Here is a 26,398-nt window from a genome sequence, read left to right on the forward strand (position 1 = left end):
TTGATGTTTTTAATTCCTCTTAGAAACTGTCTTAGGAGAGGATGAGAAAAGACAGGTGGATCAGTATTGTACTCTGCTGAAATTGCTGAAGCATGAATTTTAATGGAAGAGTAAGACAGGCTATTGTGGAGCATTTCTGCCAAGTATTCCAGGATATGTGCCATGTTCATCACTGTCGCATCTAGGCCCTTTGTGGTGCTCCAAGTGTGAAATCTTTTCCATTTTGCTGAATATGCCTTTCTTGTGGAAGGCCGGCGAGCTTCCATGAGGATATCCTTCACTCTCTTGGATAGCTTATCCTGAGGAGGAGTCAAGGTATTTTCCAGGCTGTTAGTTGCAAGGTTTTCAGGTTGGAATGGAGAGTTTTGTAATTGTGCTGTGTCAGGAGAAGTAGCCATTGAGGAAGAGGCCATGGTTTCGTGCGTGACATACTCTTTAACAGTGGGTACCAGTGCTGTCTTGGCCAGTCCGGAGCTATCAATCACTTTTGGCTGCTCTGTCCTGATCTTCAGTAAGACCTTGGTCATTAATGGAAGAGGTGGAAATGCATACACTGTTAGAGTTCTCCAGCTGAAAGAGAGCGTCCACTTTCCATGCTTGTGGGTGGTATGTCCTTGAGCAGAATTTCTTCAGCTGATGATTGTGGGGGGAGGCAAAAATATCTATGTCCGGCCTTCCCCATGATTGTGTTATCTGTAGGAAGATGTCTGGGTGCAGCATCCATTCATGTGCATCCATGATATTTCTGCTTAAGCTGCCCGCCAGTATATTGTCTTTTCCTGGCACAAACTGGGATTGCAGCTCTATATTGAGTTTCAAGGAAAGTTCCCATAGATTCATTGCCAGTCTGCAATGAGGGTAGGAATGGGTGCCTCCTTGCTTGTTTATGTACCACATAACTGTGGTGTTGTCTGTCCTTATTAGCAGGTGGCCTTGATGCAGAAAGAGTTTGAAGGCCTCGATTGCATGTATCACTGCCAGCATTTCCTTTTGGTTTATGTGAATGCGTAGCTCCTTTTGTGACCATAGTCCTTGAATACATCTGCCCTCCATGTGTGCTCCCCAACCGTGGTCTGAAGCGTCGGTTGTAATGGTTTGGCTGGCTATTGGTTTGCTGAAGGGCAGACCCCTGTTTGACTGGCTTGCTTGAGCCCACCACAGAAATTCCTTTTGGAGGCATGGAATGAGTGGGATCAAAGTTTCTAAGCTGTGACTGTGCTGAGTCCATAAACTCCTTAGGTACCATTGTAGTTTCCTCATATGCAGCCTTGCTTGTGGAATCAGAAGAATGCAAGATGCCATGTAACCCAGGGCCTGCAGGATTTTCCTTGCAGTCAGCTGAGTTTGTCTTGTCAGATTCTTGAAGTAATCCGGTAGTTGTCTGTTTTTCTTCTGTGAGAAAAGCCATTTGGGTGGTTGTGTCTAGATCCGCACCCAGAAAAGTTATTCTTTGGGATGGAACAAGTCTTGATTTGTGAATGTTGACTGTATATCCCAAGGCCTGCAGTAGGTGGATGGCATAATTCAAGTCCTTTACCAAAGTTTGTTGGCTGTCCGCTTGTATAAGGCAGTCGTCCAGATATGGGTATATTTGAATCCCCAGAAGTCTGCAGTGTGCAATTACTGATGCCAGGCATTTCGTGAATACTCTGGGCGCAGTAGATGAGCCAAAGGGCAATGCTGAGAGTTTATAATGCTCTGAACCTGCAAGAAATCTGAGGTGTCTTCTGCAACTTTGTCTGATAGGGACATGCAGGTATGCCTCCTTGAGGTCTAGAGTCACCAGCCAAGACCCCTTGCCCAGCATGGGAAGGAGTTGCTGTAGAGTCAGCATTTTGAATTTTGGCACAATGAGATAAGTATTCAGTGCGGACAAGTCGAGAATAGGCCTCCATTGATCTTCTTTTCTTGGAACAAGGAATAGTCTGGAATAAAATCCTTGGCCTTGTTCTGAAAAAGGAACCTTTTCTATAGCTTTCATTTGCATTAAGTTGGAGATTTGTTTCAAAGCCTCTGCCCTTTGATTTGGTGGCAGGTCTGGCATGCCTTTTGTTTTTGGCAATGTGTGAAAATGGAACCTGTATCCTTTGTCTATTATTTGCAGTATCCATTTGTCTCTTGTAATACTGTGCCAGTTTTCTGAGAATAAAGAAAGCTTTCCGCCCAAAGGTGCTTCTAATTGAGCCCTAGTTGGCGGAGTCAAAGCAAAGTCATTGAGTCTGTCCTTGTGCAGCAGTTGTAGGTCCTGCACTACCTCTCTGGTTGGGAGGCTGCCATTGACGTCCTCTGTAGGAGCCTCTAGCTTGCCCTCTACCTCTGGCACGCCTGTTCTTGCCTCTCTGAAATCTATCTGTGTCCGGAAAGGACCAATTCTTGGTAGGCCAATTTCTGCTGAATCTTGGTGGTTGGACTTGTAGAAAATCTTTGACTGTACAGATTTTGCCTTTTCCTCAAATTTCTTTAAGACCTCCTGGGCAGTGGAGCCAAATAACTTTTGCTTTTCCAGTGGAGCATCCAGAAGCTTAGCTTTAACATGGTCTGGCAGAGATTGTTCCTTCAGCCAAGCATGCCTACGTATGACTGCACCTGTCATAGCTGACCTACATGAAGCTTCCAATGCATCATAACCACACTGCAAGAAATGGTTGCTAACCTGCTGGGAGTTATGTACCAGATCCTGAAGTGATTTGCGATCTAGGGGTTCAGGTGAAGACAGTTTCTTATGCAATTCATCTAACAAATACTCTTGGTACTGTATCATATGAAATTGACAATTTAATGCCCTCATAGAGTAGCAGAAGTATACACTTTTTTACCCCATCTCTCTAAAGCCCTGGACTCCCTTTCAGAGGGGAGTGGATTTTTAGTTGTGGCAGCTGCAACCCCTTTAGGGCCCTGGGAAATAGTTTCTGGATCAGCAGAGTGGGTCTTGCAAAGAAAATGATGCGAGTCCGAGACCCTGTAGTACCTATCGGGTTTGACAGGGGCCGGAGGAAGAGTGTCAGGGGTTATGCTAGACTCAGAGTACACATCATCAATGACATTCAAAACAGGAGGAATAGCCAAAGGTCTATGCTGAGGTAAATGCAGAAATGTTCTTAATCTTTTCCTGGAATCAGAGAATTCCTGGCCCTGCCATTTGAAATGCTCTCTCATAGTGTGAAGGGTCTCCCCGAAGGATAGTTCTTTAGGAGGGGAGGCCGAGGGGATAGATTCCTCTGCATCAGAGTCCTCGTAGGCCAAAAAAGCCTCCTCCTGGTAGTCCGAGAGAACACAGCCATCAGAGGCCTCCTCTGAGGAGTGGGGATCAGAGGGCTCAACCCTGGGCCTTTTGTCTAGAGGAGGTTGAGAGCCCTTAATTAAGGAAATAAGGTCCTCTGCTAAGGTTAGAACCTGTGAACTTGTAGTGGGTCCCTGAGGAATAACCCTGGGAGGCATAGCTTTTGTGTGTTTAGCAGCTTTAGCCCTGGTGAATGCCTTTATGGACATGGATGCAGGAGGCCTGGCTGGCACCACGTGCTGGTGTAGTTTTGTCTAGAGGAATGGTGTCGGAAGATTTCAAGACACCAGTTTCTGAAGGAAATTCAATAACCGACTCAGCAGGGGCCTCCGGGGCAGAGGTTGTCGGTTGAGCGGTTTCGGGGGTCGGAAGTACCAAGGACTCTGTTTCAGCCGAGACACTCGCGGTAGGCCTGGCCGTGGTTTCGGTCGAAACCGCGGCCCGCGTGTGTTGGTCCTTGTCCTTCCGTTTCTTTGTTAAATGTGAAGTCGGAGTCTCCGACGGCATATTGTACGAAAAACTAGCCCCCAAAAATTCCTCTGCAAACTCCGCCCGACGTCTAAGTGCGTCGGTTGAAGGAAGCACAGGCTGAACAGGCCGAGATGTCGTGGTCTGGGCCTAGGCAGGGGAGGCAGTAAGAGTGGAAATCCTTATGAGGTATTTGTTTCCCACAAGTTAAGCAATTATTAACTTTATCTGACATCGGCTGAGGCAAGAAAGAGTCCCCAACGGGGTACTTAGCTTTTGAAGTCTTTGGTAGCTGAATTACAGGAGCTGGCCGACCGGCACTTGCGAACTGCTTCTGCTTCGGGCACCACGCGGCAAGAAAGATTGAGGAAGATGGCGTCGGCTGACGCTTTTATACCCCAGGTGCTCTGACGTCGGGGAAAGGGTGACATCAGCCGACGCTGGACCCATACTTTGGAATCCAGCCGACCGAAGGGCTGCCTGAGGCAGGACAACCCATATGTGATGACTGCAGATGCATCCTTGAAGGACATCTACCTAACACAACTTCAATGCCTAAACTCTGCAGGGATTTGCACTCTACACAATCTTATCCTCTAACCTATTTAGATAACTAGAAATAACCTAACACAGCATCCAAATGTGCAGCTTTGTTAGAAAAAAAGAGATATCAAAGCAGGTCTACATAATTACTTCACAGTTTACCAAACTTACTACAGTTTAATCCGATCAGACACCCACTCATATACATTCAAATGGCTCTGTCCTCTTTTCATGATTATCAAGCTTTATACTGATTATCTCCTTCAAAATATTTATTTTCACCACTTTAAAGGTGAATCTGGCTTCTACTTCTAAAAAAAATTGGGGATAAATAAAGCCTTAGCTTATAGTTTATCATTTTATTTGTATAGTACAATTAAAATGAATACACATACATTCCAGAAGTAATACACATTGCATACAAAATCAAGTTTCTCTTGAAGAGTCCTTATCTTTAATTTTGATGATCATGCATATTCCATTTAGTTCAAAAAGCCTGGTGTGCTGACCTGATTACACCCCCAAATGTTAAATTGTATGACATTTTTCTTACCTGTGTACCAATACTCCAGTAAAACCAGCCTACATAGGAAGGGTGTCGAAACCAAGCGTATACACCATTTTTAACTAGGACATGGCTTTCTGATTTTTCATTCTGTACAATGTGGTTGAAATTTGAACCGGCAGTTACCATGGCAGCCTTCCTAAGGCCCTCTCCTATAATCACCATCACCAGTCCAATAACACTGACTAAAGTCATCTGTTTAACTTCTGAAAAAAAAAATTAACAGGGTTTAGAACATTTATGGCAGATGTCAGCATGTGGACTTACATTTTTTTTTTGTTATAGGAGTAGGATTTTACACTTATAAAGGTAGTTTTTTTTTCAGAGTAGACTCCCTCTTATCCGGCCTCCTCTTTAACCAGCCATCAAGTTTCTGCTATAGCCATATCAAAAGACAACAGAGAACAACACTTTCACCTCCTCTGGGCTAAATAATAACAAACATTTGAGTTTTAGACTTCACATTCATTAGAAAATGCATACCAACACAAATCCTGTTATTCTAGCTGATTTATAACCTATAAATGCTATTTTGTATGCTTTTTCTGATTAACCAACCATTCGTTTATCCAGCCTAAGGTCAATCCCAGTGAGACTGGATAAAAGGGAGTCTACCGTATTTATAGCAACATATCTGCACTGGATCAATGCTAGTGCAACTTTCTACTTTTAAAGACCACAGATGAAAGAACAAGAAGGCAGTAAATCTGGTTTCCAAGACAAACTATCAATGTTATTACTTAGGCATGAAATTGGGCTACTATAACTTTGAGCTTTAAATCTAGTTAGCAAGTCAGTAATGCCATATTTAGAGCTGCTTGCAGCATAACCAGTAGCAAGTCATCACTCCTGAGTAAATGACTACTGCAATTTCAAGTATTTCTTCTGTGAATCTTTCTATACCATACAATAGTAGTAACATTCTCAACTTCCATTTTTTGGATCACACACATATGTAAATACAAACCAACAAGAACAATTTATGGTAGAAGAGGTCAAAGGGCCCATCTAATCTGCTTAAAGTTCCCAAAAGAGAACAGCACTGAAAGGTACTCACCTTAAAAGTAGTGAATGGAATTGTTCTCATCTTCATAGTTTCTGGAAGACTTCAAGCCCATTATGTGGGCAACCTACTGGCTCCACAATTCTCTGCTCTGGGCAGTAAAGAGATTCAGTCCAGAGAGCTTGAATGGCTTATGAGTAATGCATGCGTGACTAAGACAGCTCCCTATGGCAGAGAATACTAGATTTCTGAAATTCGATGCTAACTACACTCATATATTTTCACATCATGACAACTTTCAACTCACCTCCTGCTTCTAGAGGCACACACAAGCTACTCCTTTCTGGTAAAAACACAACAAACTTAAGAGGATCAGCAGTGGCCACCATTAACATATACAACCAGACTATTTCCTCACAAGGCAATTACAATTTACATTGTTACAACTGTACAGCTGTTAACACTATGCCTTCCTGGCACATGACGTTTTCCAACCAGTGATCCATCATACTGCTCTGGTGGCTAACCAAAGACAGTAAAGGTTTCAGTTACATTTCAAGAGACTTTTGATATCTCAATCAGCACTCTTACATTTAGGACCTTTTCTCAGCAGCAGACTAATTCACCATACTATTATGGTGGCTAAATGTGGTTAAGAACTGGACGCACAACACAGCACATACTCTTAGTTCTAGGAGGAAGTGTTACAGTGAGTACTTCACACAATTATACTACACAACACTGTTCCTGTATATGTATCCAGAAGACACATGATGGCTGCAGAAACCATATGTAGACCACAACTAAAGTAAACTACCCTTGGCCTTGGAATCTCATTTCATCTTGTAGCGTTTTCTAAAATAGTAATTCATGTGACCACTTCAAAAAAGAAAAGGGAAACCACTTATAAAATTATTAGACACCATCACTCACAGCTTATAAATAACAGGCCCAGATGGATCCTTGGACAGGATTACCCATAGAATCATAGCAAAAACCAATGCAACCAGCAATCAGTCTGAGAAAAGACTGCTTATCCGGTGGGGATCCTTACATATTTGGTGCAAAAAATAGTCATCACTTGAAATCTTAACTAACAGAATAAAAAATAAATCAATACACACTCCATTACATAATGTGTGCATGCATACTGAAATACACTGGCCTATCTAGGATTCATGTTGCTGCCTTGCACCTACTAAGTGTTGGTGCAGGGTCTGGCACCTCCTGACTCTCCAGTGACCATTAAGTTGGATAAAGTGAACACTGCTAACTTTATGAAGATTCATGGTAAAACACAAGTCCTTACATCATGACTACTCTCTGTGTTAGCTTAATTAGGCTAAGACAAACATTTAGCAGCAAAGAAATAAAGAACAAGACTACAATACAGCAGCAGCTTACAAAGAAAACAATGGACATGAATTACCATACAAAAATGGACCCAAGTCGAGCCTGTACTCTTCAGAGTACACAAAGCTGACACATGAGCTAATATTAGCCTACATGAAACCTACAGAAGTTTGTGTTTGAATATACTCAAAAAAAATTCCCTAAATTTAAGGAAAATCACAGAAAGAAACAGAACTAGTGTAAAAATAGAAAGTTTAACTAGTATCATCTTAATTACTTGTTAAGTTAATGGCAAGATACGGAGACATCTATGGAAATCAGAGTGCTAGAACAACTTTATATTGTGATGAGTTGTGCAAAATTTGTCAGTGCTACTGACTCTCAGAATTCTGTAAGAAATAGCAACAGTCACATGTTATGATTTTCAGGAACAGTTTTCTTTTACAAGAGCAGATGAAAGGAAAACTGCTGCCATTACAGCTGATAAAATTGTGGCAAGGCTTAATTCACACTGTCCAGTGCAAAGAAAAAATAAATAAAGGCCAGGGAAGGGTGGCTGAATAGCTGCTGCTCCTCCGGACATGTAACCAGATAGCAAACGTCATGCATTACAAGTGTAAACAGTTAGAAAGTGTTTAGTTGGGTAGTGGGGGTGCAGAGGCAAGCTGCATGTGAAGGCAGGAATTATTACATACAGTTTAGTATGGTTTGTCAAAGAAGGGCTGTGCACATGTGCAAAAGTAAGTTGACCTATTTTAATGTGGCCAACGGCCAACATTTAATCCACCTGATCACGGTCAAACATCAAAGGTGCACAAAGTGGGAAATATGTTTTGTGGAGATGGAGAGAAGAGGCAAACTATGCAAAGGCAACTAAGTGGCACTACCAGTAAATGACCACAGATAAAATACTGTCAATAAGGCTCATCAGTGCAGTGCATATCTTCTGACAGCAAATGAAGAAATACATTACGGTAGCCATTATTTCTTTCTCCTGATCTGAATCTACCATCAAAAAGCGTACAAAGCCAGAAACTGACAAGTGGGTGAGGATAGTGAAGAAGGCTATGTGTGAAGGCAACAGGCATTACAATTACCTGACCACAGTTAGAGAACCACTGATATGGCTTGTCATGACAGGAAATGTGTGCTTAAATTTAACCTGAAATATATAACTACAAACATTTCTTTCACACAGTCACAAACATCAATGGTGTGCCCAGTCAAAAAGTACTATTTTTTCATGGCAAGAAAGCATTCTGTGTGCCAAAGAAAATGTCAGTCAGCTTCTCAGATGCAGTGCAGGTGTGCATATAAAACATTACCATATTTCCTTCACCTGACTACAGTTAAAAATAAAGAGGCCTACCCAATAAGTTTTTTTTTTTTTTTTTTTCTGAGGCAGGCAATGCAAGAAGTCAACTAAAATGCATTGGACATATGTTTGGAAAATTAGTTAAAATATATTACTTTCAAAATGTTTTACTTGACTGCAATCATCAGGGGTACCCAGACAATTTCAAAAAGTAATTCAGTGATTGGGGGTTAGAAATTCTAAGTATAAAGCAACTGACTGTTGATATTGCTTCACAGGGACAATGGATACATTAGCACGCATGTATGTGCATTTTATCAAAATTAAACAAATACATACATATGTACACAGATATAAGTGACAAATTGTACAAATTGGTGTATACCTATATGTATATATGCATACATATATATATATATATATATATATATATATATATATATATATATATATATATATATATATACACACACACACACACACATATATATATATATACATACATACACACACAAATTCTCCTATACAATATATTTTGTACACTGTCTGCGCAATATGTGAAAAAAAGCTGAAATAATGGACTACAATTATTTCACTTCAGAAGTGTACTCAGTAAAAAAAAATGGACACTTAGGAGTAGTAGGAGTAGTGTGTGTGTGTGTGTGTGTGTGTGTGTGTGTGTGTGTGTGTGTGTGTGTGTGTGTGTGTGTGTGTGTGTGTTGTATGAGCATTCCTTTCTGCAAAAAGTACAGTTTTGTACCTACCATAAATGTAGATGTTAGTGTTCACACTGCTGCAGTCATCACACTTGGGTTATCCTGCCGTCAGGCGGTCCTGCAGTCGGCTAGAGTTCCAAAGTCTTGGTCCGGCGTCGGTTGCTGTCGCTTCTTCCCGGACATCAGTGCGCCAGGGGTATACAAGATGTATCCAATGCCATTTTCTTCAGTTTTTCTTGCCCCAGATGTCAGGTGCCCCAAGTATACATATAAAATAAAAACAATACCTTCAGTTACAAGCAAATACACCACAAAGGTTGTATAGGATAGAAAGGTATAGATAAGGCCAGCTAATTCAGAGGGGATGGAGGGAGGGTAACCAGGACTGCAGCAGTGTGAACACTCTAACATCTACATTTATGGTAGGTACAAAACTGTGCTGTTTTCATTGTGTTACACTGCTGCAGTTATCACACTTGGGTAGAATCCCAAAGCTAAGGTTGGGTGGCTGATCTATAAAGAGTTAGGATTGGCTATGAGGCCCTGCAGAACTGCAGTGGCAAATCCTGCTCTGGATTTAGAGTAAAGAGACAGGTGGTAATGCTTGGTAAAGGTGTGCACTGAACTCCAAGTTGCAGCCTCCAAAATTTCCTTGGTAGATACTCCTCTGGGAAAGGCCGTTGAAGTGGCTGTAGCCCTGGTGGAATGTGGCCTAATGCTTTTTGGGACTGATTTTCCATGCTGTGTGTAGCAGTAATGAATACAGTGTACTATCCATTTGAACATAGTCTGCTTTGAGATACCGTGCCCTGTGATCCTGCAGCATATGCTACAAACAGTTGCTCAGTTTTCCTGATAGCTTTTGTTTTGTCCAAGTAGAAGCGTAGCTGCCTGTGTATGTCCAAATAATGCAGAAGTTTCTCCCCTTTATTCTGGGGGTTTGGATAAAAAGTTGGCAAATGGATGGTTTGGTTAAGAGCCACACTAGATACCACCTTTGGCATAAAGGTAGGGTTTGTCCTTAGAGAAACCCTGTCCTGATGAAAAATTAAAAAAGGTTCCACTGCCATTAATGCCTGTAGCTCTGAGACTCTTCATGCTGACGTTACTGCCAGGAGCAGAGCTGTTTTCCATGATAAAAATTTTAGATTGGCTGTATTGGCTGGCTCAAAAGGTGGCAGGGTCAGTTTTTCCAAAACAAAATTGAGGTCCCAAGTTGGTGTTGGTGCTCTCCGGGGGCGGTCTTATGTTTCTGGCCCCTCTGAGGTACTGCTTTAGCAAGGGATGAGAGAATAAAGGAGGATTCGTGTTGTAATGCGCTGAAATGGCAGAAGCGTGGATCTTAATTGATGAGAAGGATAGGCCTCTGTCCAGCATCTCAGTTAAGTATTGTAAAATCTGAGGAATGTTTGGAACAAGAGGGTCAAGGCTTTGAGCCTGGTTCCAGGCGCAGAATCTCTTCCATTTTCCTGAGTAAGCTTTCCTGGTGCTAGGCCTCCTGGCCTCCAAATTGACATCCATAACCGCTTTAGAGAGAGGTGTTGCCTATTTGACTAATGAATCTGCCATGCAGCCAGGTTTAGGGTTTTGAGCTGACTGTGCAGGATCTGATTGTTTTGTTGAGTCAGAAGGTGTGGAATTTGAGGCAAAATCCATGGTGTGCCTTGAGCTAGGTTCCTTAAGATAGGGTACCAGTGCTGGCGTGGCCAGTCTGGAGCAATCAGGACCATCTGTGGTTTCTCTTGTCTGGCTTTTAGGAGTATCTTTGAAAGGAGAGGCAGAAGCGGGAATGCATAAACTTTTAGGTTTTTCCAGCTGAACAAAAGAGCATCTACTTTCCATGCTTGTTTGTGATAAGTCCTTGTGCAGAATTTTTGTAGTTAGCAATTCAGTGGGGAGGCAAAAATATCTATGTCTGGGCATCCCCATTTTTGCGTTACCATGCTGAAGATTTGTGGATTCAATTTCCATTCGTGAGGGTCCATGATATTTCTGCTTAGATCGTCTGCCAGAGTATTTTTCTTTCCTGGCAGGAATTGTGCTTGCAGGTGAACTTGGTACGTTAGAGCTGTGTTCCACAAGGTCATGGTTTCCCTCCATAGAGGGTAAGGATGAGTGCTCCCTTGCTTGTTTATGTACCACATTACTGTGGTGTTGTCTTGTCTTTAATAATAATTGTCCTGGATGCAGAAGGTCCTTGAGAGCTGTTAGGGCATTTTGAACAGTCAAAATCTCTTTTTGATTGATGTGCAGATGCATCTGGTCTGTGGTCCACTTGCCCTGTATGCATTTTCCTGCCATGTGTGCTCCCCAGGCGTAATCCGAAGCATCTGTTGTTAGAGTCTGCCTGGCTGTGGGTAGGGTGAAAGGCTGACCCTTGTTTAGGTGACATGCCTGTGCCCACCATCGAAACTCCTGTTGTAGGCAGGGAATCATTGGTATTACAGCTTCTAAACTGTGAGAGTGTTGAGTCCAAACACTTTTTAGGTACCATTGTATTTTCCTCATATACAGTCTGGCATATGGTATTAGTAGTATGCAGGATGCCATGAATTCCAGGGCCTGCAGAATTTTTCTTGCAGGGAGATGGGACTTTTTTGCCAGTAATTGAAAATACTGAGTTAGTTGAACTTGTTTGTCTGGCGTGAGGTAAGCCATCTGGGCCGTTGTATTTAAGCTGGCACCCAGGAATGTAATCTGTTGTGAGGGCACTAATTTTGACTTCTTTTCGTTTACTGTGTACCCTAGAGAAGTTAGCAACCTTTTTACAAACGCCAGATGCTGTAGAAGGATGTCCTTTGTCTCTGCTTGAATGAGGCAGTCGTCCAGGTATGGATATATTTGAATTCCTTTTTGTCTGCAAAAAGCAATTACTGGTGCCAGGCACTTTGTGAAGACCCTGGGCGCAGTAGATAAGCCAGGGCAGTGCAGGAACTGGTAGTGCATTGAACCAGCTTTGAATTTGAGGTATCTTCTGCAATTTTGTCTGATAGGGACATGCAGGTATGCCTCTGGGGTCCAGAGTAACAAGCCAAGTGTTCTTGCCCAGCATGGGTAGAAGCTGCTGTAAAGTCAACATTTTGAATTTCGGAATATCCAGGTAAGTATTTAGAATTGAAAAGTCTAGTATGGGCCTCCAGGCCTTGTCATTTCTGGGGACCAGGAAGAGTCTTGAGTAAAATCCTTATCCTTGCTGTGGTACTTTTTGAATAGCTCTCATGTCCATGACGGCTGAAATTTGTTTTTGTGCCTCTGCCCATTGATTTTGTGGCAGGTCTGGCATTCTTTTTAGCCTTGGTAAAGTATGAAAGTGGACCCTGTAACCTTGAGACACAATATTCAGAACCCATTTGTCTTGGGTGATTGTTTGTCAGTTTTGAGAAAAAAGTGCTAATTTTCCCCCCAAGGGGGCTTCCAAAAGGGAAGTGCTTGGCGTACGAAGGGGAAAGTCATTGTGACCGTTTCCTGTAAGGTTGTGAATTGTCCTCACCTCCTTTTGGGGTTGAGGTGCCCCCACTACCGTCGTCTGTTTGAGCCTTGGGGTTGAGATCTGCCTTTTGGGCGTCTTTATCTGCCTCTCTGTGGCCTGTCAGACACTGGAAAGGACCAATTTTTTGTAAGCCAATTTCTACTAAATCGAGGTGGCTGTACCTGTAAGAAATCATTGACTGTTTGCATAGATTTAGCTTTATCCGCCATGTTCCTTAACACCTCTTCTGCCTTAATACCAAACAAGGTATCATGCTGTAAAGGAGCATTCAATAATTTTGCATTAACATGATCAGGTAAACTCTGTTCTTTTAACCAAGCATGCCTTCGAATCACTGAACCTGTAACTGCGGCTCTACAAGAGGCCTCTAGAGAATCAAAACCACATTGCAGAGTATGTTTTCCCACCTGTTCAGCTGTATGCAATAAATCCTGCATTTCTTTACAATCAGGAGCTTCTGCGTTTGCAAGCATTTTCTGTTTTAACTGAGCCATTAAATATTGTTGGTACTTAAGCATGTGAAACTGGCAATTTAAAGCTCTTACTGCTAAAGTTGCAGAAATGTATACTTTCTTCCCCCATCTATCCAAAGCTCTGGAATCTGTCAGAGGGTACTGGATTTTTTGCAATGGAAGCCTTAACCCCTTTTGGACCCTGGGAAAGTTTCTGGATCAGCAGAAAGATTTTCATAAAGAAACTTGTGAGAGTCAGGGACTCTGTAGTACCTATCTGGCTTGGCTGGTCCAGGGGGCAAGGAATCGAGAGATAAGTTGGATTCAGAGAACACATCATCCATAATATCTAGCACAGGCGGAATGCCAGGGGCCTGTACTGAGGCAGTAAAAGGAAATCTCTGAGCCTTTTCTTAGATTCTGAGTAATCCTGACTTTCCCAATGGAAATGCTCCCTCATGGTAGGTAAAGTTTCCCCAAAAGAATAATCCTCAGGAGGAGAGGCTGAAGGGATAGATTCTTCAGCATCAGAGTCCTCATAGGGGGGTAGAGAGTACCCCTGGTCTGAAGAGGAATCAGAGGAAATGGAAACCTGATCAGAGGAATCATAGTCTATATCCTGCCTAGGCCTTTTCTCAGGAGAGGGATAGGAACCCCTGATTAGAGTAATGAGGTCTTCGATCATTTTAAGCATCTGTTTCTTAGGCATGGAGGTTTGTCCAGGAGAATGTTGTACTTGTTTCTTTGTCTTTAGTGGTACTTTTGTCTCGGCTGTTGTTTTAATGGTAAGTTGTGAAGGTCTGAAAAAAGCCTCAGAAGCCGATGCCTGCTCAGCGGCTCAGGACCCATCTGAGGGATTAGTTTCCGTAGGCCCAATACCTTGAGTTTCCAGAGGCCTAGTTGTCTCCACGTGGGAGTCGGAGGCGGCCTTTGGCTCTGAGGTAGTGGGTGTCAGGGGCTGCGAAAGCGCCTCACTGAGAACTGGCGACTGGCCTAGAAGAGGTTTAGTAGGTTTTGGACCTCGGATGTCTGTCTTTATCCTTGTCCTTGCGTTTTTTCGGTATTGCGGTCGTCGGTTGATCCGATGGCATAGTATAATTGAATCTTCAGCCAAAGTAGTACAAAGCAAAACTAAAACGCCTTTTTATAGTACATTTGTTAAATCTAGCACAAAACCGACAACTAGTGACGTCGTGATCAGGGCCTAGGCATGGAATACAGTAAGAGTGTAAGTCCTTATGAGGTATTTGCTTTCCACAAGAAATACAATTATTAACTTTTTCTGACATCGGTCTGAGGCAAGAAAAAAGGTTCCCCAACGGGGTACTTAGCTTTATTGAAGACTTCGGATCTGAAATTCGACTTCGAAAATCTCAGGAGTCGGCCGACCAGCACTTGCAAACTGCTTCTGCTTCGGGCACCGCGCGGCAAGAAAGACTGAAGAAAATGGCGTCGGATGCATCTTGTATACCCCTGGCACACTGACATCAGGGAAGAAGCAACAGCAACAGACGCCAGACCAAGACTTTGGAACTTTGGCCGACTGCGGGACCGCCTGACGGCAGGATAACCCAAGTGTGATGACTGCAGCAGTGTAACACGGTTAACATCAATGTGAAACACAAAGATTACCATTTCCTTTCACTGGACACAGAGGTGTACCCTGTCAGAAAGTGGTTATTCTTGAAGGACAGGAAGGCAGTCACTGTATAAAATTAGTAGACCAGTGCTGTGAGCTGATCACAGCTAAATAGCCAAACTGCCTTGTCAGGGGCATTGTTGGTTGGGAGGATGGGAACAATCCATGTGTGAAAAAAGTGATCTTCACAGCCCACTTCTACCTGGGAACAAATCTGACTTTTTCACAGTAAAAGATGTACTAGAGAAGAAAAGACATACATTAACTGGGATAACTATGTGGGTAAAAGGAGTTGAAAACTGGACTGTGGTATTTTATGGAGAAAAAAAAAAGATACAAATGAGTTCCATATTTACAACACCACATATGGAAAAGCAGATCCATCCTCTGTAAAAGTAGTACAATGACTGGCAGGCATAAATACTGCTGAGCAAGTAAATCTTTTCCAGGCTACCAAGTATGCTCCATCTCTATCTCATAATGCAACTCACTGTCAGTCTTCTCCAGATCTGAAGTGTTGTGTAATTTTAGAGAAAGACTAAAGACCAACTAAGCCAGAGGTGGAAAATTCTGGGTTGGTACACTATGGAGGATGCAGCTGATTGTCCAGAGCCATCATAATAAATATTTATCTTTTACATCTGGTATGAACAGTCCCACTGAAGACAGCAGCAGGATAGTGTCTCAAGCAAATTTTCCTGGGTGGCACTCCTTATGGAACCATTTCATATTTCAGAGACCCTAAAAAGGAAGGCCTGAACCTGGACATCACACTCCACTTACAATACCTTATTCAAAGGTGTTCAGTACATCAAGTAACAGTTGCAAAGATGTAATCCAGAGCTGCACTCCTAAAAAAGGGTTGGGTGGGTGGCCTAATGGTTAAGGTGTTTGCCTTATAAAGACAAGGTGCAGGGTTTAAGTCTCACAAGGGATAATCGGTTAGACTTAAAATGGCTCGCTAGGGCAATTAGACTAGTACTAATCTATGAACCTATGAAAAAGGCTGTTGACTTAGCAGGTGAAGAAGCCTTTAGGTCTCTTGCTTCCGTACTATTGTTTTTATTACACAAGAACCACATACACTTAGGCAACAAATTTTACCAAGATAATTTTAGAAACCTCATTACCAGGTTTTCATACAAAATGGCTCTGTAAATAGCCTTGGTCATCTGAACAAGAAACCTGAACCAATGATGTACATCTACACAATGGTGGGGATACCCTTGTCCGGTTAAAAGATTAATAGACCGTTTAGGGCTAGTCTAAGTAGTGCATTTTCACATAAAGGAGGGATCAGTTTGGAGAGTGACTCTGTCCCAAAGAGATAAATATGGAAGATCAAAGGTTTAACGCGTGCATCTCAGAAATTCTCCTGGTATAAGTGAGAACCACAAAGAAAATAATGCTTTCCAAGAAATGTACTTCAAGTCAGCAGAGGCTGTGACGTAAAAGGAAGGTCAAGTTCACCAAACAGTACAAAGTTCCATGGCAGCAAACAATCACCCAAGTGAGGCCTAGCCAAAGAGCAGGAGCTGGGACCCTCATGGAAATCAGAAATGGCTGAATCACTTTCTTGAAGGAAAAATTCAGCCTAGAATCGAAAATCTGAGGTAGTCTAGGCTGGATGGCCAAGGGCAGAGAAAGTATTCAATCCATTGTCTGTGGCTGAAACACTGGAGAGGGTCTACTGTGGTCCAAATATAAAAATGGGTCCACTTGCCTTTTTCCTGATTCAGTGCTCACTTTCAGAAAAATAAAAGAGCTAAACCATTTGGGATCATAAATAGGACTTGCTGGTGAATTGTGGCATTGAAAAAGTCATGAACTTGTAACTTGAAGGTGTGACTGTCCACATGATGCTTGCGCGATGAACTTGATTAAAAGTGCCTGGATGGACACAATTTCAAGTGCTTTTCTAGTAGTCGAGGCAGATGGAACAACTGAATGGGTCAAAGCAACTTAAGAAATAAAAAATATGGCTTTATGTAGGTTTGGTTTTTAAATGACCACCATTCAAGACAGGAAATTAGAGGAAAAGGCATAAAAGAGTTCATGGGGTCACTTCTGGACCACAGCATCCCTGTGATGTTCTCTTAGAAGAGGAATTATTGTGAAACAATTGCTGCACTTGGTGCTGGGGAAGAAAAGAAGACAGGGAAAAGACTGCCCCACTTATGGAACAACTGAGAGACCACTCTATGTATCAGTACACAATACATAAGACTGCCCACTACGGAAATGGTTTTCTCAAAATATGATTTGCTACCATAAAGCAGGCGAATGGAATGTGTCCATACCCACACCCTGACAGCTGCTCAACAAAACGGGTATGACAATGCCCTTTCCCTCACTTGTTAATGTACTAAACTGCAACCATGTTGCCAGAGTGGACTGCAATTCCATCTTGTGGAAAGGAGTCCTGAATGACTCAAAATTTAAGGGCAATCTGCCCTCATCTCTATAACAGTTTGTCTGCAATATGTGAAGTGGAGTGGTTTCCAGAAAAAAGATTGTATTTAGTAAGGTTATGGAGGTCCTTCCAACACTGAAGATGCCCATTTCACACAACAGATATTTAAAATTAGTGAGCTACAGGGTTCAATATCCATGACCACTAGTCCCCTAAAGTGCACTCTAACATCCTTAAGTGAAGTCTGGCATGCAGCACCAAGGGGATAGATGCCATGGGGTACTCTTTTCCTGAAACTGGACCTTATTTTCAACCTACCATGACTAACAGCTCGACATATCTCCAAACTCTGTCCCAGCCACCTATTCATACTTCCTTCCTACACTCTCCAGACATTGCACCAAACCTATTTAATGATGCCTTTCATCTTTACTCCAAATATAAGACTAATTAACCACAATTCAACTCAAGCAAAAACAAAATTAGGTGGAAAAATACCCACCAAAAAACATGCATCAATAATTCTCCAATATATTAAAATCCTTTTAACAGGAGACATTCACCCTAATCCTGTCCCCACCCATCACAATGAATATCAAGACAATTCTCTTTTCACTCTAACCCTACAATGGTCAACTCCCAAACCCCTACTATAAACAATACGGTGCAGTGGTGCAGCGGTAGCATTGTCGCCTCACAGCAAGAGGTTCTCCGATTCAATTCTTGGCTGGGGTGCCTTCTGTGTGGAGTCTGCATGTCCTCCCTGCATTCGTGTGGGTTTCCTCCCACGTTACAAAGACATGCGTCTGGAGCATTTCTCCCTAGGCCTCTGCTGAAAATTGGGTTTGTTCCAAGTTTGACTTTCACAGTACACAAATGTTAAATAAAATAAATAAAAAATAAACGTTAGAGGCATAAGAAATCAAATTGCTGAACTAATTACTTGAATTACCCAACATAAGCCTGACATTCTCACTGAACCTAGTCTTAAATTCAGCATAAACAACTCTGTTACTACACCTACCGGCTATATAATCCATAATGATGGTATAAAAAGAGGAAAGGCGGTGGTATTGCTTTAATACTTCCCAAGAACATTTTTCCTTACAACAAATCAATACCAAAATTCAACTGAGAAAGTGCATCTCAACATTAAATTTAGCAAAGCTTCTTATAACTTGACTGAAATTAAAAGTTATAAACAAATATATGGCTGTTCTTTACATCCCCCCTGGTGACAAAACAGCTATACTGGAAGACATCCTGCACTGGATATCCATAACAATTCCACAAGAAATACTACTACTAGGTGATGTGAATGTCAGTTGGTTGGACATGCACTGTAATTACTCTACTTCTAATGTGAACTTAATTTGGTTTCACACAATTAATAACCCCATACATTATAGCAAGACATCAAATTCCCCATTCGACTGAATCCTGGTATCAGACCCTAGCAAATACACCACCTCAGGTACAATGTTTGACTGTCTCAGTGATCATCTTCAAGACGTCGCATGCATCCACTGAAACAGCGTGTTTCCAAAACAACACGCAACCTTTCCAAGTTTTACCCAGAAATGTTAGTTACCAATTTATCATCTATTAACTGGAACTTCCTTAAAATCCTCCCCTTAGATGCTGCTGTAAATGAATTCAATACAACTTTCCTGAACATCCTAAATAGCCTTGCAACTCCTAGCAGGAAGAGACAAAAAACAAATAATGAAATGTTAATGCAGGACAGATAAAGCATCGAAAGAATTGCAAAAAATATAAAGTACCACAATATCTTGAAAACTTCAAAATGTTTCACAATCATACTAAAAAGCAAATTAGAGACAACTATACTATAATAACTTTCAAATTAATAGTAAACACAACCCTAAAAAATTCCATACAGCCATTAATGAAATCATGCATCCCAGCCATAAATTCACCCCAACCCCTCTCCCAATAATTCATCACTTGAAACCACAATACAATTTAACTCTTGTTTTGTAGATGGCATCTCTAACCAAGGATTTTCCAAGATCTACTCCTAATCCTGCCCAGCAGCCACATCTCACATCTACTTTCACCTTCAAACCTATGTCCACATCCTACATACAACTACTCAGACCATGGTCTACTTCAGCTGATGACCTTCCAAGCGAATACATTAAAATAGCGGCTGATAGCATTGCCTACCTTGTCTCAATCATTATAAATAGGTAAAGCCAAGAATCCTACATTCTCCCTCTTTCTCTGGAAAAATAGCCATACATTATCCCTCTGCACAGAAGAGGAAGGTCATCAGACATTACTAAATTTAGGCCATAGCAATCTTATCCCCCATCTCTAAAATACTTGAAAAAATGTATTCAAAACAATTGCTACACTATCTCCTGCAGGAAGAACTATCCCCCACACAACATGGCTTCCATCACTTCCCATAGTAACCTAATCTATATAAATATTGTAAATAAAGCTAGAAATAATGGCAAACTAGTCCCCTTCCTTATTTCTAGACTTGTCTAAATCCTTCGACACAGTTTGTCACAGCAAACTTACTTCAGATGTCGTTATTAGGGGTCTCTCAGCTCACCCTTCTATTGTTCAAAAGCTGCCTATCCAATACATAGTCAATCCATAAAATGGCACTCAACCCTCTCGCCATATCTCCCAGTCACCACAGGTGTACCACAAAGCTACATCTTTGGTCCCATCTTTGAAGGATTTGAAAGATTTCAAGCCTGCGTAACCATATGGCACTGCTGGTGATTTCTTGCTGGGCTAGAAAGTAAAGCTATATTTTTTGTCTTTGACCGATAGCGCCAATTTCTGTCTTACCTGCTCCATTTTATTTTCTGTCTTAAATATCTGCTTGGTGGTTTTGTTCTGTGTGAGAGAGAAACAAATTATCTATGCTCATATTTCACGTTTTTTCATTGATTAATTTGAATTGTCTCCTGAGTGATACCTAAATACAAAGTGAAATCCTGGGCCTCTGTCTGTCTAAAGGATTTCAAGCCTGCGTAAGATAACAGTACTGCTGGTGATTCCAGGCTAGGGTTTCCCACTCACCATTCCAGTTGTGGGTCTTTTTAAACCTGGTGATTTTAAGGTTCCCAGCCCTACTGTAAATTGAGCTTAAGCTCCTCCCTTTCTACACTGCTGCTGCTATCTTGAATTTTTTATTTGAGTTACTTGCCTTTCCTTCTGCTTATATTGAAAAAGTACATTTTGCCTCATTGTCTGTTGTACTGATTTACTTCATCTGAATTTATCTAGCTAGCTGTTGGATAAAGTAGTGTATTTATACACTCTAGCAAGCACTTGTTTCCTCATCAAGGTCAGTGGATCTTTCCTTCTAGTGCACTGGGAGGTAGCCTGGTCTGTATAGGTTGAGGAACCACTTGAGATTTCTGAATGTAGTTTTACTGTCTGGAGAGATTATTAATCAGTTTATCTTGTTTTTAGGGCCTTTACCAATAGTGGCTCTTGGCTCATTTATACAAAGAAAATACTTTTAATGAATCATGACACTTATGAGCTACTTAAGTTACACTGCTGTATCCATATCTTTTAAGTTTGTTTGTGGTAGCACTTCACTCCAGACACACACACACACACACACACACACACACACACACACACACACACACACACACACACACAGTGATTTTTACATTTAGGAGGACTGGGATTATTTATCTAGTGGCTGTAGGTGTTTAACTGGTCGTTCTGAGCTACAAAACCCACAATAGGGCTTTAAGTATTTTTTCTTTGTACTTCTCTTATACTGTGACTGTACTTCAGCAGTTTTAAAAAAAAGACTACTATTTGCTGCTGATCTGCAGTATATTTTACTATTGCATTCGTTGTACTTTTATGGTATTTCACACCAACTACTGCTTTTACTTAATTTAAAGAAAAGCACTGTTTCTGCTGTTTTATCCTGTTGCTATTATTAATGCAAGAAAAACGTTGCTGCTTTTTACACTGTTGCTTATTTTACAAAAAAAATTATCCTTTTTGTTTCTGTTCCGTTGCACTTCTGTTGGCCGTAGTATGGACTGAATGCAGACCAACTAAATTCAGTTTATAGACTGACCACTAAACCTCAGAACATAGCACCCCCTCGTACCCTCATGGCAGGAATGTACAGTAGGATTACCTAATTGAAGATTACTGGTTCAGGGCTCAGTTACAGCTTCACTACTTTCTTTATATTAGCTGCTTTGCTCTTGCTTGCAAGTAGTGCACCCATCATGCACCACCATGCAGAGGAGGTAACTTGTGGTGCTTATAGACGCAAAAGCACCAACAGAATTATTTTCCCACAGAAACAGCTGCTATCTAGCACAGCAGTTCCTGAATAGTTCTCAGCTGTTCCGTGAGACACCAGCAGAGATTTTCTCTCTTACCCATCAACATCATACCCTACAGACCCACACTTTTACAGACCTCCTCCTGTACACCCCATAGGTTAGTCACCCTAAAATAGCAACTTGCCCGATACCCTCATCTTCCTCTCCTTACCTGCTGAAATACCAGGTTCAAACCTTACATTATAGCCCATCAAGTTCCCTTCTGTTTCTCTTGCCTGGTGGACATTTTTTTTTTTTTTTTTTTTTTTTGTGGCAGTGTAGCAACTGCCTCATGTACACTGACAACTCCTTACACCTAAAACACTCGCATACAATTTGCGAGAGATGCTCCTTCTACACTTCTCCGCTCGCTCATGCCCAGAAAAGCAACATTAACAGGTTGTCAGCTCAAACACCATGACTCCTATTCGTAATATGCACCCAACATAAACATTCATATGCAGAGGTACTCTCCAGAAACCTACCTAAACACCAGAAACTTCCAAAACACAAACATGCTACACCTAACACAACCCCCAAAGCACCCAATACACACAAAAACATATCTCACCAAATAAGCCCTTTAGGCAATGCACAACTATTCCAAATGTTTTAGTTACAGGTGACTCTACAGTGAGAAATACAGACACCTCACTCACCAGGTTGAACAAGAAGGTTACAGTCAGCTGTCTGTCTGGTGCAAGGATTCACCAAATCACACATGCACTCAAGTCTTTCAACAAGTTAGTTATGACTCCATCATAGTTCATGTTGGTGTGAATGACTTAAGATGTACCTCTCTGGACTGTATGAAGAGACATGATTGAGCTCTGTGTCCCAGGCGGGTATGCCCCTAGCTTTGAGCAGCATTTTACCCTCACCTAGGGTACCACAATATAAACAAAAAAATGACTTGACTTCAATAATTGGCTTAATTTCTGCTGTCATTCTAATGGGATCCAGTTCCTGTCAGCCTTGGATGACATGGTAGATAGACCATGCTGCTTTGCCAGAGATGGTCTTCACCTGGCACCTCAAGGCTTTCTGTTGCTGGCCAAGGACCTTGTCTCCCCCATAATGCCTTTTTTTAGGCAAGGACACAACAAAATTCCTGACATGAAAATATCAAACACAAAGAAACTAAGGGTCATGCTGCGAAACTCGGAGTTTAAATCAGAAACTACACTCTCTGGAAGAACTCCTCTCCCTGGAAGATGTTGACGTCTGTGCAGTCACAGAAACTTGGCACAAGGCTACAAAGTACCCCAGTCTTGCAAGGCTACAATGCCTTCCACACTTTCAGACCACAAATTGAAGGTCTGAGAACAAAAGGAAGTGGAGTAGTTATCTTCATTAAAGATCATCACAACTCTAGACTGGTTACACAAGAAAACTCTACGGGGCTACTCCAAGCCAAATTACAGTGGGTGAGCCCTCCCTTCAGGCCATTATCAGTTAAAGGTTCCCTTCCATGAACCAAGATATGCAAACAACTTATTCAAGCCTGCTTGGGATAATTAAGGTACAACCCAACACCCTATCCATAGGCAACTTCAACTATCCTTCCATCAGCTGGGAAATGTACCAAACTTACTAGCACAAAGTTTCTGGACTTTTTTAAGTGCCCTGGAACTAATAATGCACCACCTCACAAGGGGCTCCAATATCCTAGACCTGGTCCTCACCAATAAGAGTGGCCAATGCAATGCCTCAAGTGTAGGGCCCGCACTAATTAAATCAGATGATAAATCCATTTTTGAAGTAGCAATAGCACCAGAACTCCACAAAGGAGAAGCCAGGCTAAAAAACTTCACCAAAGCTAACTATACCCTCTTAAGGGAATGTACAGCCGACTTCCAAGCTCCAGTTTCCACAGATGGCATTGATGGTTATACTAAGGTATACACTGATGCCCTGTATAAATATATACACAATTGTATAGATACAACCTTGCCGGATAGGATTAAAACAAGATCCTCTAGGAAAAAAGCAAACCATCCTGGTGGGCATCTAGAATTAGTAAATTATACAATAAGCAAAAAATACAAAAGTGAGATCCCAGAACTGGAAAAGTACCCTCCTCAGCATAAACAAGTAAATAAGACAACTCATAAAATTTTCAAAGAGCAACTATGAGAAAAATTTAGCAACCACAGCAGCCAAGGATAACCATAAGGCTTTCTTCAGCTACATCTGCAACTTAAAAGGTATGAGTCAGACGTATGCTGAATTGTGGATGGCATCACACACACTGACGCTGTGGAAATAGCAGACCGCCCCCTATCCCCCTGTAGAGCAGTATGCGTGTGTGTGCACAACTTTAAGAAACATTCTAGGGGCTTGTACAAGTGCATAAATACTGAGCACTTGTGAACCAGACTGCCATTTTGTAGTAAGCTGTTGAAATGTAAGCATGCGTCTGTAAAGTCCGTCAGTTAATTAGTTCATTTATATTTTAAAAAAAATGCTATCCAAACTGATGTGTTTCTATATAATAAAGCATATAAATGAACTACCCCACTTGCTCGTCATCTACACTAGAGAGGGATGAGCAACATGGTACCAGAAAGTAGGATGTCTAAAAATGACATGTGGCCAAAAGGGGATCCAAACTCTTCAGCTGGAGACAGGCACTCAGTTGACACTGGAGGAATATACAGGAGTGAATCATCCCTACTGCATGTATAATTCAAAAAAACAGGTCAGAAATGAATTTCAGGTATTAAAACTCGCTCAAGTTCCTTCTTTTTCGCAAAATTTGAAACGAGGCACTCAGAACACTCTAAACGAATTTCTTTTTTTTTTTCAAAACAGGTTTATTGTTTTAACATATAAGAGAAATATCATAATTTTATACAAGTAATTAAAAATAGGTATTATTATAATATTCAACAAAACAACTAAAGTATTTACAAAGACATCCACTACAATCAGATCAATTAAACTAAAATACCGTGCTATTGAAATTAGAATTTTTTTAACAAATTTTGTAAATTATCCCATACAATATAATATGATGTTTTTCTAGTTGTTCTCATTCTAATTGTGCTTATTTCCATATGGCACATTATATTCATAACATTTTTAAATTCATTGAACGAAGGAGGTGTATCTGAAATCCAATTTCTAGTTATTATTTTCCTGGCCACTGCTAGGATAGACCATAACAAGGGAAGCTTAATCTTTTTAACACATTGAGGTACAGGTGTGTTGAATAATATAAGAGACTTAGAAATAATGAAATTATCTGTAAAAAGAGCCTGCAAAAATTCATTAAATGACTTCCAGTATTCTTTCAACTTCATATAGTCATAAAACATATGAGCCCAGTCAGCATTAATTTCTACATTACATCTCTTACATAGATTATCTTTATTATTTATTTTATTCATCATCAAATGTGTATAAAAAGATCTATGTAAAAATTTCCATGTATAAAGTCTCCAGACAATGGAAGATGTAGTTCTATAAGCAGATTCCAATATATATTGTTTATCTTGTTGAGTTGGTGGGTCCCCATTAATAGAGGTGAAATAATTCCAGCATGAATCTACACTGTAAAAAGTTTCTTGTCTGATAATTTTATGTATATATGAAAGTTTACCTTTATCAGAAACTTTATGCTGTAAATTTAATATCAAGTAATCAATCAGTTTTGGAATAGATTCTTTAACTGTTATAGACCTTAGATCTATTCTAGCAATGAGATGTTGTCTAAAGATCTGAACCTCTAACCAGCAAGTTTATCTTAGATCAAATTCTTGTTTTAAGAAATCTAGATTTTTAACTTTATTATCAGATATCAGCTGATACCAGTACTTTAGATCATTATCTATAGCTAAATGAGCTCCTTCAGAAGTAGATGACATAAGCATACCCTGAGTATACATTATAGGGAATACAATAAAATTCCATTCCCTATACTTAGGGTGCATGAATATAAAGTTACGATAACTAATAATAATATTTAATGGGTAACAAACCATATGTTTAGGTGTAATAGGTGAAGTACAAAATTCCTTTAGCAACCACAACATGGAGTTATTTACAATCATATTTTTATGTGTTAAGGAGATTTTCATGAAGTGCATACTAATTAGCTCCCAATAATCTTTCCATTTTATGATATATGACTGATCTATTAATAAAGTAATAACTGTTAGAATACAAGAGGTAATATATAATTTAAATTCTGGAAAAGAAACACCTGCTTGAGACCAGCTATTAGTATGTTTCTTTAATGCAATCCTAGGTCTATTAGGTGCCCATAAGAAATTTAACATTAGTGTATTCAGTTTCTTGATAATTATTTTTGTAGGTGAAAGTATTATTGATTGTATTAAGTATAAAATCTTGGGGAATATTATCATTTTGATAATTGTAAGTCTCTCCTCCATAGTAAAAAACATATTATTCCAGGTATTAAAAAGATTTTGTATATTAAGAAAACAGGTATTATAGTTATTATATATAATAGATTTAATATCTTTAGATAGCATTATACCTAAATAAGTTATCTGACCTGAATTGGGTACATATTTAGTAAAATCACTAATGAGAATATTTTTTCGTGTATATATAGGTAGTATTTTAGATTTTTCTTCATTGAATATTAAACCAGAAATACTTTTAAAATTCATCATTTTATCAAATAAAGACTGCATAGAAGAATTAGATCCTGCTGATGTAATTAGAACATCATCTGCAAAAGTTGAATTTTGATGTTGTATTTTCGTCTATTTCAAAACCCTCTAGGTCAGTACTTTTTCTAATCAAATTAGCCCAAGGCTCCATTACTAAAGTGAATAA

The 26,398-nt window shown here is 40.6% G+C and overlaps 1 protein-coding gene across 1 annotated transcript in view; it reads right to left on the reverse strand.

Moving 5' to 3' along the window:
• The window catches only part of ICMT (isoprenylcysteine carboxyl methyltransferase), a 401,480-nt gene that overhangs the window by 84,892 nt on the left and 290,190 nt on the right, over positions 1-26,398 (reverse strand). Inside the window, exon 5 of the mRNA XM_044063580.1 lies at positions 4,845-5,062. Coding sequence (XP_043919515.1) covers positions 4,845-5,062 — 218 coding nt within the window. The remainder of the gene's footprint in view (positions 1-4,844; positions 5,063-26,398) is intronic.

The sequence above is a fragment of the Protopterus annectens genome, chromosome 2.part1, assembly GCF_019279795.1.
Source record: "Protopterus annectens isolate FY-2018-M chromosome 2.part1, PAN1.0, whole genome shotgun sequence".
In the NCBI taxonomy this organism is placed as follows: domain Eukaryota; kingdom Metazoa; phylum Chordata; order Ceratodontiformes; family Protopteridae; genus Protopterus; species Protopterus annectens.